This window comes from Calonectris borealis, chromosome 6 (genome assembly GCF_964195595.1).
Source record: "Calonectris borealis chromosome 6, bCalBor7.hap1.2, whole genome shotgun sequence".
NCBI lineage: Eukaryota > Metazoa > Chordata > Aves > Procellariiformes > Procellariidae > Calonectris > Calonectris borealis.
Genome location: NC_134317.1, coordinates 21103667 through 21118555, shown reverse-complemented (window position 1 = coordinate 21118555; position 14889 = coordinate 21103667). Strand labels below are relative to the sequence as shown.

General features: G+C 36.8%; 1 protein-coding gene across 1 annotated transcript in view; it reads left to right on the top strand.

Annotated features, from left to right (window-relative positions):
- The window catches only part of LOC142083905 (sodium channel protein type 2 subunit alpha-like), a 76564-nt gene that overhangs the window by 9311 nt on the left and 52364 nt on the right, over nucleotides 1–14889 (top strand). The window contains exons 3-9 of the mRNA XM_075153946.1: nucleotides 5774–6090; nucleotides 9687–9805; nucleotides 10704–10793; nucleotides 12320–12448; nucleotides 13148–13239; nucleotides 14091–14363; nucleotides 14666–14729. Coding sequence (XP_075010047.1) covers nucleotides 5824–6090; nucleotides 9687–9805; nucleotides 10704–10793; nucleotides 12320–12448; nucleotides 13148–13239; nucleotides 14091–14363; nucleotides 14666–14729 — 1034 coding nt within the window. The 5' untranslated portion in view covers nucleotides 5774–5823. The remainder of the gene's footprint in view (nucleotides 1–5773; nucleotides 6091–9686; nucleotides 9806–10703; nucleotides 10794–12319; nucleotides 12449–13147; nucleotides 13240–14090; nucleotides 14364–14665; nucleotides 14730–14889) is intronic.

The following is a 14889-nucleotide window of genomic DNA, read 5'->3' as shown; positions in this document are numbered from 1 at the left end:
CTCCCTTCCTTGAAAATACCTACTTTTGGAGGAACCGACATTCATGGATTCCTTGGTTTAGGACGCATGGATGGTTTTGACTGGATATCTCTTTAGATATCTCAATTAACTCTGCATTACATTGCATTTACCACTTTGAATTACAGCAGTGACATTTTGGGGCTCCTTTTTTCTTTTCGGAGTTCTGTTTCTTATTCAAATATTTTTAAAGCAGTAAAAAGTAGTGTAAAGATGCCAGGAAAAACAAGGTAAATGTCAGTTATGAAAAGATAATAATCAATAACTGTAAAAAAATACTTCAGAGCATTTCAGCAGATAAGAGGATAGGTTTTTCTTTGTGAAATTAGCCTCTGAGCACAAATGCCATGAGAAATTTCAATAAAAATCTTCCATTTTAGATCAACTTCACAACAAACTAATATTTATCCATCCTATTATTTTTAGGATAAATTGAATGAAGCATTACCCAATTTGGAATTTGATCAGAGCATAGTAACTTAAACATAACTTATCTTCACTTCCAGAAAAATAATACCTGAATTTTGCAAAACAACTTCCCAAATATTAAGAGAGGGAGTTATGATGACTCGTTTCTTTAGAGTCTTCCCGCATACACTCCCTCTGTACTCCTTTCCTCCTCAGGACAGTGGCAGTTTGAGTTGAGGTAATTTTCTGACGACATCAGCACACAACAGCTACACTTTTTACTTCTAAAGCTGCAGAAAATAATCTCTAGCTGATGCTGCAGTGGTGCCACTAGCCCTGTTCTTTCTGTTTCTGCTACCATAGGAGCCCCACCTTTTTGATTTGGACAAATATCTTTACTGGCCTAATGTGAGACAGCTAGTCTTATTAACACTAGTGATTTAGAGCAGAGTTTCTAATCCAGATTTTAGCATCTGAGAGGCTATTGCTGTGCTTGGCACAGAGGAAGATATAATTCCCAAATTACAACCTCTCAAATAAAAGATTAGCATAAGAAAATTATGATATTTGATCATTTTACAGATTCCATTTGCTAGCCTTGCACTTATTCCAACTCTAACCAAATAGATGTTTGTGTGCCAGTATTTCAGTTTTAATGGAATGAAAATCTAGGTAGTCAGCTTTTTCAAGGTTTTAGAAGGAAAATAACTCTGATGCCAGTGTTGTATAAGCTAAAAAATAGCCCATAAGAAACGCTGCAAGATTTGTTATTTCTCCACCTTAAAAATTTTGAAGGGTATGTGTGGATCATTTCATGCAGAATGCAAATAACTTGTTAGATAACTTGATGATTTTAATAAATAATCATAGTATCCGCCTGGTTCTTACACTGATACTTTCACTTTTACCATTTGCCCGATTTAAGATATCGTAAGAATAGATACTTCAGGCCACTTCTAGCTTTTTCAGAGACACACAGAAATTAATTTGACATCGTTAGCACAGATACTTCACTTACTTTCTGAGTCATCTTCTGTGTAAATTATAAGAAGATAATTACACTCAAAAATAAAATTTAACAAGTTATCCATAGACATAATATAATTAACTGAGATATACATAAAATTAAGAACATATGGATAGTGTTTATTGGTCAATCTTATTATTTAAAGGATGGGAGTGAAGGAAAACTGGATAAGGATTTATGGAATGCAATGCTCAAATACAACTAAATGGATTTATTTATGCAAAAGCATGTCTTTAATAAATTGGAGCTTATTTTTTCTAATGAAATCTATTGAATTGTAGACCAGGCTGGATCAATGGGCCAAGGCCGATTGTATGAGGTTCAGCAAGGCTAAGTGTTGGGTCCTGCACTTGGGCCACAACAACCCCATGCAACGCTACAGGCTTGGGGAAGAGTGGCTGGAAAGCTGCCCAGAGGAAAAGGACCTGGGGGTGCTGGTTGACAGCCGGCTGAACATGAGCCGGCAGTGTGCCCAGGTGGCCAAGAAGGCCAACGGCATCCTGGCCTGTGTCAGAAATAGTGTGGCCAGCAGGAGTAGGGACGTGATTGTGCCCCTGTACTCGGCACTGGTGAGGCCGCACCTCGAATACTGTGTTCAGTTTTGGGCCCCTCACTACAAGAAGGACATTAAGGTGCTGGAGCGTGTCCAGAGAAGGGCAACGAGGCTGGTGAAGAGTCTAGAGCACAAGTCTTATGAGGAGCAGCTGAGGGAACTGGGACTGTTTAGCCTAGAGAAGAGGAGGCTGAGGGGAGACCTCATCATGCTCTACAACTACCTGAAAGGAGGTTGTAGTGAGGTGGGTGTTGGTCTCTTCTCCCAAGTAACTAGCGACAGGACGAGAGGAAATGGCCTCAAGTTGTGCCAAGGGAGGTTTAGATTGGATGTTAGGAAAAACTTCTTCAACGAAGGGGTTGTCAAGCCTTGGAACAGGCTGCCCAGGGAAGTGGTTGAGTCACCATCCCTGAAGGTATTTAAAAGACGTGTAGATGTGGTGCTTAGGGACGTGGTTTAGTGGTGGACTTGGCAGTGCTAGGTTAACGGTTGGACCTGATGATCTTAAAGGTCTTTTCCAACCTAAACAATTCTATGATTATACATATGGTATCTAGGCCCAAATTGTATTTAAAATACTTGAAATTCTTTTTGCTGAGTAGTATCAGGTACTGAGGGGCCTGGACCACTCAGATCTTACATGTATTTTTGAGACTATTTAAAGATAGTTTTTTAATGAAAGCTATTCTGAAATTATTAGAAAGACAGAATTCTCTGTTTGTCTGAATTCTGCCCAGTATCATTCATGCTGTAGCAATTTAGTCACAGGATAATCAATTTTCAAACCAGTGAAGGAAGAAGAGGGAAGCTATCACTAAAAACCAAGTGTTTCATAGTTCAAGGGTTGCTAAGAGCTTACTCAGGGCTCAGTGCAGGGATCAGAATTACTTTTTTTTCATAGTTCTATTAAACTACTGCATGTATAGCAACAGTAATGAAACACGTATTTGTGTGCTGTTCTATTAAGCTCTGTAATCTGAATGAAAACACTTGATATATTTAGTTTAGGAAGAAACTTCTTGTGTAATAGCAGCAGTCAGGAAAGATATAACTGCACTAGACAGTAGTGGAGGCAGGCCTCAAGTGATGTTTCCAACTTGTCAAGAAAACTTTTTTAAAGCATGTTTTATGACTGTCTGAGAAATACAGTGAAACCCAAGTCTGCTAATATTACTTTTCCCAGTCATTCATTGTCCCCTTTGTGGACTTCTAGCAATACAAATAATACATTTCTAGTGTAGGACAATGTTCTAGGACAATGTATTTTGTTACAGCATTCATAACCGTAACTGTTAACGGATGAAAAGCAGCCTAACCAAATGCACTGAACTATAAAGAGAGGATGGACCCACTGATGACTCTAAGAGGAAGAATTTCTTTACTGAAAGAGTGGTCAGGCCTTGGAACAGGCTGCCCAGGGAAGTGGTTGAGTCGCCGTCCCTGGAGGTATTTAAAAGACGTGTAGATGAGGCGCTTAGGGACATGGTGTAGTGGGCATGGTGGTGTTGGGTTGACGGTTGGACTTGATGATCTTGGAGGTCTTTTCCAACCTTAATGATTCTATGATTCTATGATTCTAAGAGGGTGCACCTTTTAAGACTAGTTTCATAGAAAAGGCACCTAGGTCAACAACTTGAATCACAGACCTGTAAAATGTGTAATAAAGGAAAATCAATTATTCAGAAAGACCAAAGGGAGACCTCAAACATTTTCTTAGTTTATTAATCCTGGATGGGCAAAAGCAATAATCAAAGGAGTGTGGACTGTATCCAGAGAATGTGTGTGTTTTTAATTCTCAAATAAAGGATGATTTTGAGTTTAGGATCCTTATAATTGGGAGCTACATTAATAAAAAAGTATCAGCAAAGGCTTCCGTCTTGTACAAACTAAAAATAGTAGCAGAAGTTTCAGTACAGCAACATGTGATAAGTTGCCTGCTGGAGACTCTGGCTGGCTTAACAATTTATTTTTCAATTTATACTGCATCAGTACCTCCATCCCCTCCAGGATCCCTGTGATTCTACACATTACATTAACTCATGTTTCTCCAGGCTCTGCCTTGAGAAAAGCTTTCTCCATGTCTACATTACAGTATATTTTATTTATGAATTTATGGTCAGGTATCTCGGTTCTGGTCTTGTGTTACTTAGAAGCTTGGTGCTATAATCTACTGACTAAATTATTTCAGTGATCTCAGTGCTGATTGTACACACTGATACTGTGTTGTGAACCCACTCCACAGATAAACACTTGAGGTAGCACAGAAGCAGGTTTACCCACCATGTCATTGGATTGGTAATTCAGATTTAGGAATATGCAGTCTCAATTCTTTCCTCCAGTTTTCTGTTGTAGATTCTTCAAGCACTTTTTAACATCCCCCTCTACCTTCATACAGGATTTGATTTTTTGGGGGTCATTTGAAAAGGAATCCATTATTTCATAAAATCATTAATGTGGCACTTTGTGTGTATGTGTGTGCAATTTCTACAAACTACTCCAGACAGGCAAGAAGCTTTAGGAGAAAGACTATTGAATGAATACAAATGAATACAATATTATGTCTCAAATCTACACGTGGCAACTCCAGAATACAGGTGTTGCACATTCATGAGGTAACGTAGGGAAGATTACATGGCTTCATGTACAGAAAACACAGTTAAAACTCATTTCAGGCACTGAAACTCACTCTTAGGAATTGGTTTTTATAATTAAAACTATTGCTACACTATGCCACAAACTTTTGCAAAGTAGACATCAAATAAGGCTATCATTTCTTACTTGCTGGCACTGCTCCTTAACCAGATCTGCCTTCCTTCTGCTATTCCCTCCCTCCAGCCATTCAAAGCTCTCCACTGTGCTGGTCTTGATGCAGAAGGACTTGGAGGAAAGCAAAGAACATTACTTTCAGCCGATGCACTGCAGGGCTTCATAAAGAGACGTGTTGTTCAGTGGAGAGTTTGGTGCAGAGAGCAGGCAAAAGCAGCAGGGACTACATCAGCTAGCACTGGCACCAAAGACATTCATAGAGAACCAGACTCTTAAGTTTCAAACTAGTTTTAGTCTGAAATAATATTGCGACACTTGCCTTGCAAAAAATCAGGAGCAGCATTTTTTTCCCACATGGTCTTGATCGTACATCCTGTTTCCTTTTACTTAAAAGGCTTGTGATTTTGATTCACAGCTCACAGACAGTCAATAAATGCAACCTAATCTGCTTTGGAATCTAACATTCACCTTCAGCACAGTAAACTGTCAGTAAGAAAGAATTATGCTTGTTTCTCCCATAATTGAGTTGCTGTCATTTAAACAGCATTAATTGTACAAAAACTTTTTTTCATTTAATGAAAATATTTACTTTTATAGAGTTGGATTACTGATAGCTGAAAAAATATGGGATAAAATGTATTAACTAGTAAAATATAGGTTTACAATTTTCAAGAGTATTTCATAGAATATGCATTTATACTCCTCTTAAAAAAAAGATATACTGTTAAAACGTTTGTATCAGTATTTTGCTCTAACTGGGAGAGTCCAAGGACATAGGCAAAGTAGTGTTTATGGGCAGCAGTAGTGTCTTTCTCTACACCAGCAGGAAAAAGCTGAAAAATAATTTATAAAATACCTAAATAAATTCTTGAGCTGTTGCTTTTAACTTTTATTCAGTTTTGAAATATTCTGCTTCTATTTCAGGCCTGGAAAGTGTTTCTGAGCAAATATTGGGGTTGGTACAATCTAGTTTTCCTAAATCATCTAATTTTCTTTTATAGGTCATTCTTATGCAAGAGGCTAAAACTAATTAAATTTGCAGGATGAAAACATGGCACAGGCACTGCTGGTACCACCAGGACCTGAAAGCTTCCGCTATTTTACTAGAGATTCTCTCGCAGCTATTGAAAAGCGTTCTGCAGAAGAAAAAGCTAAAAAGCCCAAGCAAGACCATACAGATGATGATGACGAAAATGGTCCAAAACCAAACAGTGACTTGGAGGCAGGAAAGACACTGCCATTTATTTACGGTGACATACCTCCAGGAATGGTATCTGAACCTTTGGAAGACCTGGACCCATATTATATCAATAAAAAAGTGAGTGAATAATCTTTTGCACAAAATAGAATATAATTTTCTACATTAGAAAAGTTTAATCACAAAATATGATGGTTAGAGCCATCAAGCCACTAAATATAGAGAAACATCCTTTCATCTAACAGAACTGATTTATACTCTTCCATATTGTGAATCCTTCAACTTCCGTTGAGTTACTTGTTATTTACCTCAGTGTAAGGAAGATATAGCTTCCTTGAGCTTGCCTGAACTTGAGAACATAACTGAATTTTCCTGATTTCAGTGTAGCAGTAAGACTGGATATGACAAACGACGTGTTCCAAGTACAATTTTGCAGCAGAGATGGTTGTAGATAACCAGGTAGCATCCATCTGAGTTAGTGAAATAAAGGACTGTAACCATATTCTTTGCTTCTGTTATAGCTATATAACATACGTAAACATGTATCTATATATGTATGTATAAAATATATCTCTCTATATATGTAGCATATGGAGACTCTGTGTAAATCTTGGTTCATATAAAACTACCACAATGAAAACTGTTGCTTGAGGTGCTTGGGATTGCTATGATAGTTCTCTGCTGCACAGCTGTCAATTAGAAGTCTGTGGCAGACACCACAGAAAAGCCAGGTTTTGAGGAAGGAACTGAAAAAAACAGTTTTGTTGTTCTGAAGACTAATTGAAAGTTTTCATGCAGAAAGAGCAGAGTGAAGAGTTACGTGTTGTGAGAGAAAAGTAATGTGCCTGAGTTACATGTGCGAGGCTATAACACAACTGGACCATTAATAGCATAGTTGTGCTCCATGAGGAGTTTAAACTCCTAAAAGAGGTGTACTTCCCCTTCTGATTTGCAGTCATACACAGTCCTCATTTTCACGTGCTCTGCAAGCCAGGGACTTGGAGACAGAAATGCTAGTTCAAACAGATCCATTCAAGTAAAAAGTTTGCCCCTGGACCTAAAAGTCAGGATCTGCAGTAGAGTATATGGTTTTTCATCTTGTAGCAATGATACATACAATCTGGAAACAGACTACCATTATATGTCTTAAGAGAAAGACAAGGAACAAACAAATATATCTCTGTAGCTGGGATTAGTTGTAGACTGTGTTAACTTCCTCCAGGATCTCAAATAGCCCAGCCTGGGAATAGTTAAAAATACATTATGTCCTGTACACATTAGTAAAAGGTACAGCTGACAGTAAGAGCGGGTTCTCCTCTGTACTCTCTATCTGCTTATTTCTGCATGCTCCTTTAGCAGCATCAAGATGTTCTCCCAGTTCCTGACAGACCTGCAAAGTGTTGTGGGTAAGGAGAGTGAAGGAAGATGAAGCTGTGGATAATAACCATAAATTCAAAAATGCAGAAGGTGTTTTATGGACAAGTGCTTAGGAATATCTTTCCTTGTCTCTGTGAAACAGAGAAGGAAACGGACACAGTTGCTCTGATGACGGCTTGAGGCATTCCAGGCTGCCATCCAGATAAGAAACTTGATGTTGAGCAACTATAAAAAAATGAAGACATAAAGTATTTTAAACTGTAAAGTTATTTTGTTTGTTGCGAGAAAATCATGCCAATAGTGCTCTCAATTTTGTGGCTAAATTTGTCGTTGCCTTCAGTTTGCAAAACTGTTTTAAAAATTACAGCTTCAGTAATAGGAACAGAAAATAAAGCAGAATCCATATGTAATTGCATAACCTAACAGTTGCCAAAGTTAAATAAACGGTACTGTAGATGATACAAATATTAACATTATTAAGGAAATTTAAAGAAATGAAAGCTCAGAGAGGGAGTGTTGCCAAGGGTTATTTTCATTTATATGGTTTTGGTTATATCAACAGTTCCATGCAGATTCTTACTTACAATATAATTGTGTGCACTAAGCCCTTTTCTTGACTAGCTGCAAAACAATTCAGGAATAAAGTTTTCTAAACAAGTCTTCTACAAATGAAGTATCAGAAAATCTGAGAAGTACTGAAGTATACTTTCTAACCTTCAGTAATCAGAAAAAGTAGTCAGATTTTTTGGAACAAAAGTGTAAAAACTCAGGCTACCGATGGACTTGTTAGTCTATGAGCGTAATTAGTAAACTGCAGAATCTTTTGTCACAGGTGACATCTGTATTTATGTTACGTACCAGCCTAATGTGCTCAACAGACAACAAATGGACATCTTAAATGATGAACTAGAATTAGTCATCCCTCCTCCAGTTTATAGCAGAAATTACTCTTAATCATTGACTTGTCAATGCAGAGAAAATCAGATGTGAATCGGAGCCTGTCTGCAGGCCCTGCTGCAGCAGTGACCTTGGGACAGGCAACAGCTTTCTACCCTTTCTAGCTGGGTGAAGGGCTGTAGGGCAGAGGGAAATGCCAATGAGCGCGAGTCCTTTCTCTGCCATCCTTAATCCTGCGCTTGATGTTATTCTGTGAACAGGCACCGGCAACACTCCTTTACCTCTCTTCTTTCCCGCTGTAGAGAGGTTTGCTTTCTTCCCCAGAGACGGCAGCCCGGATAGGCAGTAAAGGCCACGGAGGGGGCAGCGTTTTTCTCTCACAGCCAAGTTTTTCCAGAGAATGGAAATCAACATGGAGAACAGTGATACTACATAGCTCTCCTGAGAGCGTAACAAAGGCTCTATTATGGTAACACAAAGCAGAGCCATTACCATCAACAAAGGGCAAAAGGAATGAAGAATATCATGTCCTGAAGAAATTTCAAACAGCACCAAAGATGCAAGTAAACCTCACACACAAATACACTTGGAATAAAAATGAAAACACTTAGGAGATGACCGCCAACAGGAACAGAATGAAAGTGAACTGGTTTATCAGGTCAAATTTTAAAAGATAGTAACTAACTAAATTATATATATATCATATAGGGAAAACAGGAACATATTGGTAAAAATTAAAACGGCATTTTTTTGAAGAAAAGATTTGTTGCCAAATTCTGGTGTATGTTTGTCTCTGGCTGCTCAGAATGATGTCAACTGACAATTTATTCATCCCTTTTATTTTTTCACAGATACATTTTTAGAAGATACATATAATTTATATTGGTAGTATTTAAAAATCTAAAATGAAAGCAAAATTATTTCAAAATTATGGTTAATTGTTTAGTGACAGGTGTTTGTCCTTGTCACCGTATATATGTGTATATAATTCTGTCAAATATTTGTTCCAAATACAAACTGGCGTTTAGAATTGACCTTTTGCTGTTTTGGTTTTGTTAGTGTTTGCTCACAAGGTAGAATGTCTTTGATTAATTTGAAACTCTGACTTTAATCAAAGACTTCATTAGAAATAAAATTGAAAATATTTTAGTGATGAAATGCTGCATTTTGCTATTATTGATAAACTGACATTGGTGCTGATAATTCCCACCAATTTTAATAATATCAGAATTCTGTCCACATGCTGGGAAATTTAGCAAATTGGAGAATTGGCTGTGGAAGCCTTAATCCATTGTATTCATAGAAATCAGCTATTTTCCTACCACGGGTAGACAGTAGAATGGAACTTGAACATCCCAGGTGGAGAATGGAATCCTTTAGACAGAGGTAAAGATATTTATGTAGTCAACACCGTATTTTAATTTTGTATTTCTTTTTTGCAGACTTTCATAGTATTGAATAAGGGAAAGGCAATTTTCCGATTCAGTGCCACATCTGCCTTGTATATTTTAACTCCTTTTAATCCCATCAGAAAAATTGCTATCAAGATTTTGGTACATTCATATCCTTTTTTCTTAATGTTGATTTAAGGGTTGCCATTTAAAACTATTTAATTACTGAAAGAATACTTTCATACAGATATACAAATTATGTCCGTGTGGGTGTACTATGCTAACTAAACGTATGCTGATCACACTTAAAAAGCAGCAATATCATATATGAATTGCAGTATGATCTTCATTCCTATGAAGAGAATTCTCTACTGAACCACCTAAAGCTACCAGAGTTTAAATATCAGGCTTTATATACAAAAGGAGACCTGATCCCATACTAAGCCCTGCAGCTAAGGCCAAATTAGTAACAAACCATTGCACTTGAACATATCTAAGGTCACACTTTTACCAAGACCAGTAGTACTATTCATGAACTAGACTCACTTAGCAGGGACAAAAGAGCATGAATAAAGAGCTGCTTTTACAGGCATACTTTTTCAGTATTGTGTTTTCAGCACTGGGGTACATGTCCTATAAAAGATCCAGGTCAGAATAAAGGATAATATTTTCAAATGTATTTCAATCATGTCCAAAGAACAACTTGGGCGTAAACAACCAACCTCTGCCTAAAGATCTTTTAGAACGATCCCCCTGGCTTCAATGAGTAATTATGTTTGGGTACTCATTTAATATTTTTACAGACTTAAGGATGTGTTTAAGTTTTATTTACATCCTAAACCTGCCACAGTTATAAAAGTAATGCATTGTTTTACAGTAAGTGCACCGCAACGTGCCAGATGGCATACCATTTAAAATGGATAAAATTACGTGCAAAGCTTTATTTTCAGATTTTGTTTAGAATGTCATGTTATTTGTACATATTTTTATACATTTAATATTTTTAATTATTTCAGTGTTATAAAACTGTCATGTTTGTCTGAGTTACATCCCTTGACTATAATCTACATTATTCAGCATGCTTATCATGTGCACTATTTTGACCAACTGTGTATTTATGACCATGAGTAACCCTCCGGACTGGACAAAGAATGTAGAGTAAGTTAAACATTTTTACTTCTTCATTTGTACTACTTTGTTTTCTTGTGGCTCCAAACAAGAAGCATTTTTGGAAAGCTGCATGCCAGAATGGGCTTCTCCTGAGTCATGAAGAATCAGATTTCAAGAGAGCATCAATATCTTTCTGGTTTCCTCCTGAATAATTTAAATGGCTTAAGAGTAATGCCTTGTTCTTTAAAATTATGTCTGAGGAATATCTGAACTTCTACTGTAAGAACACGAGCTCCTGTCCTTGGGTGTTCTGAGCTGTAAATTGGAAAAGGAGCTCCAGAACTTCAAATGTGCATGTCAAATTGTTGCATGTCATTGGTGAGGCCAGCCATGTATTGCTTGAATATCCGCGACCTTAGCACAGTGGGACACTGGTCATGGCTCACTGATGTGAACTCACAAGTACCAGCCACAGCAAGCACACACAACACCCAAACCACAAGAACCTCAAACCGCGGAGGAAAGGGCCTTACCTATGAAGGAATAACAAAGAGCTCACAGAAGTAAGGAAAGGACAAAGTATCTTCGTTTCTCTTTCTTGTTCATGGATATGCATGTTTGCTCTCTAACAAAATACAGACACACCTTTTCCTTTGAAATACTATGTTTTTCTTTGAAATAATACTACTTATAAAAAACCTAGTTCTAACAACTTGTGGTTTCTTTCATTCACTCACATTCTCCAATAGCCATTATTTATTTCACTGCATTAAGGAATCTTACCCTGAATGCTGTATTTAGAAACTGCACTAGTATTCACCCGTTCCCAGTGTGCTCAACAGTGACTATGGCTTGTGAGGGTTGCTGAGAGTCTGAAAGGAGAGCAGTAGGGCTTGTAGGTAGATTTCCTTTATTCTGGAGGTCCGCACAGACCCACGTGAGTCTCAGGAAGTCCCTGCATTATGCTGGTTATAACTGACTATTCTATGTTTTTAAATAAATGGTTGTTCCCACACCAGGTAAATTGGTAATCATGCTCCACATCTTCAAGATAACAGTCTGGGCGTGCTTTTGTATATTTAATGATTATTTATGAAATAAACCTGTTTTATAGGCATGAGTATAGTTATTATCCAGGACTGATTTTCACAAAACTCTCTGATTTTGACATTAAAAAAAATTTCTTCATTTTTTGTAACACTTAGACATCTACCTGATTTGTGAATGCAAGCGAAGAGGCAGCCCTGTGAGTGCCAGAGAATGTACACATAAATATCAAAGTCTGAAATGTATCTATAAATACTAGAGGCTGAAATTATTTGCAAGCACAAAAACTGAGATTAAATCAACCTTTTAGAAAATGAATAGTATATATGTGTCAGGTTCAAATTTCATCTACTGAACAACGATTACATTCTTAAGTGTTTGAGGCAAGTTAAGTTAATGATGTCCTCCTTTCACTTCTAAATACGTTTTCTTTTCTTTTCTTGTAAGTCATCTTTGATAAAGAATGGCACTGTCTATAAGCATAAGTATGCAAAAATCCATATTCCTGCTTTGATGATGCTTTTCAGGTATACCTTCACTGGAATTTACACCTTTGAATCACTTATCAAAATTCTTGCAAGGGGCTTCTGCTTAGAAGGTTTTACTTTTCTGCGAGACCCGTGGAACTGGCTTGACTTCAGTGTCATTTTAATGGCGTAAGTGGTCGAAGAACTTTTTAAGCTTTTAGGGCATGAAATTAGTGGCAAATATTATTCTAATAAATATATTGATTTAAAAGTATTTAATTTCTGCAGCCTCTGAAGTTTAGACACCGTATCACACATTTCAGTACTCATAAATCAAAGTAAAACATGGCAGGAGCCAGCACGGAGTGTCAGCCGCTAGTGTAATTACGGCTGAGGGACACTAATTTCATGTCCTATATTTTTCTGCTCACCAGAATGGAAGCCATCCCTTTGACTTCATGTCACCGTCCTATTACAAGCTAATTAGTTTAATAAGCTGTTCAAATACAAATCAGTGAGTTTCACTTCAATGACATTTAAGCAAAATTGATGAAAATAAATAATTATAAAAGTGAGTTGTACTGAAGAGACAGGTAAATTTTGAAGTATGATTGCTAATCTTGTCACAGAGGTTTTGAAGACCCACATAATTAGTATAAGCTCTGCCTCAATTCTGAATAACTGTGATTTAATCCTACAGGTATGTAACAGAATTTGTAAACCTAGGCAATGTTTCAGCTCTTCGAACTTTCAGAGTATTGAGAGCTTTGAAAACTATTTCTGTAATCCCAGGTAAGAAGTAGTTGGTGTAAGGTGTTAGGCCCCTCGTAACTCCGATTGTTATTTGTGTGCTGTCATTGTGTTTGTGTGTGAACTCCCCTATTACAGATATGTGACAGAGTTTGTGGACCTGGGCAATGTCTCAGCGCTGAGAACATTCAGAGTTCTCCGAGCTTTGAAAACAATATCAGTCATTCCAGGTGAGAGCTAGGTTAAACACTGAGGCTGACTTTCGTTCCATTGAAGTTGAATTCACTTCTTTTGAGCATAAGTCTTGCTGTTCACTGCTCGTGTTGCCAAAAAAAAAAAAAAAAAGGCACGGATCATAAGCCTGGATTATGATTCTTTGCCTTTTCAGCATTAGCTTCTTTTATTTTGCAAAATCAGCCTTTGAGTTTAACAGATTCTTGCATGAAACATAAAATATGAGGCCTATGGGTTATTTTGCTTTGTTTTTCTGCATTTTATTATGACAAGTTGTCTTTTTTACATTAAAAAAGCTTTAGCGCTATGGCTTTCTTGATTTTGAATTTTTTCCTTTATTTTACCACTTCAAATTGACATTAGTCTTAAAGACAACCAAGTAACAACAAAAAAAATACCAAAAAGGAGACAAATATTGCACAGGAAAATTTATCAAATGCAAATGATCTTTTTTCCTCAAAATTACTTGGAATTCTATCTCATACTATCTTCATACTGTTGTGAAGTCATATTAAATATTAACTGGAAACTGAATTATTGGCAGAATATTAAATGCAGAGAAAAATTAAGAAAGAAAATCAAATCTATAACAGGAAAGCATGATTGATAAAATTTCCTGCTTGAAAAGAACATTATATATTCAGTTTATTGGAATATATGTACATTGCATATTCATAAAAAAGAATCTTTTTCTTTCATTCATCTTCACAAGCTCTGAGGCTGCTCATGAAGCTTTACTTTTTCAGAAATAAAAAATAATTTCTTTTAAGTGTCTGCATGACATCTTAATTAAATGGGAAGGGCAAAGATACTCTTTGATAAATCTATGGATCTTTTCTCTTTGCAGGCCTAAAGACTATCGTGGGAGCCCTAATTCAGTCTGTGAAGAAGCTCTCAGATGTTATGATCCTGACTGTGTTTTGTCTGAGTGTATTTGCACTAATAGGGCTGCAGCTGTTCATGGGCAACTTGAGGAATAAATGCCTGCAGTGGCCTCCAGACAATTCTACTTTTGAAACAACTGTTATTTCCTACTTTAATACCACAATGGATGAAAATGGTACATTTGTTAATATGACAGTGAGCACATTTAACTGGAAGGATTACATTGAGGATGAAAGTAAGAATGACTTATATAACTATTTTTAATACATTTGTGGCTACAGTATGTGACTATTTGTGATCAAAGAATATTGAACAGTTTATATTTCTGCCTTATGTAGAACTGCTTACAGTCACTGACTGACAGAGGTCAAAAACATACAATAAACAAGTACAATAACCAAAAGGGTTCCTAAACAAACTACAAAATGATCAGCAGATAGCCACTTTGATTTTATTACAATTTATTTTTATTTTACTTTGTAGTACTTTCAGGTTCATTTGATTTATTCACATATATTTCTAATGCTTTCTACGCAGCTCATTTTTACATTTTGGAAGGACAAAGAGATGCCCTACTTTGTGGTAATAGCTCTGATGCAGGGTAAGACCCTTTCAAAAATCCTCTGTTATGTTCTGTAGAAAAAGCAATAACATGAAACCTATCCATAGCAGTTGCAACTCCGTGTTCAGCAGCATTACAGAACTTAGAGTTTTGCTGCTAAACAATGATTTCTTATTAAAGTCAAAATATTTTACTCTCT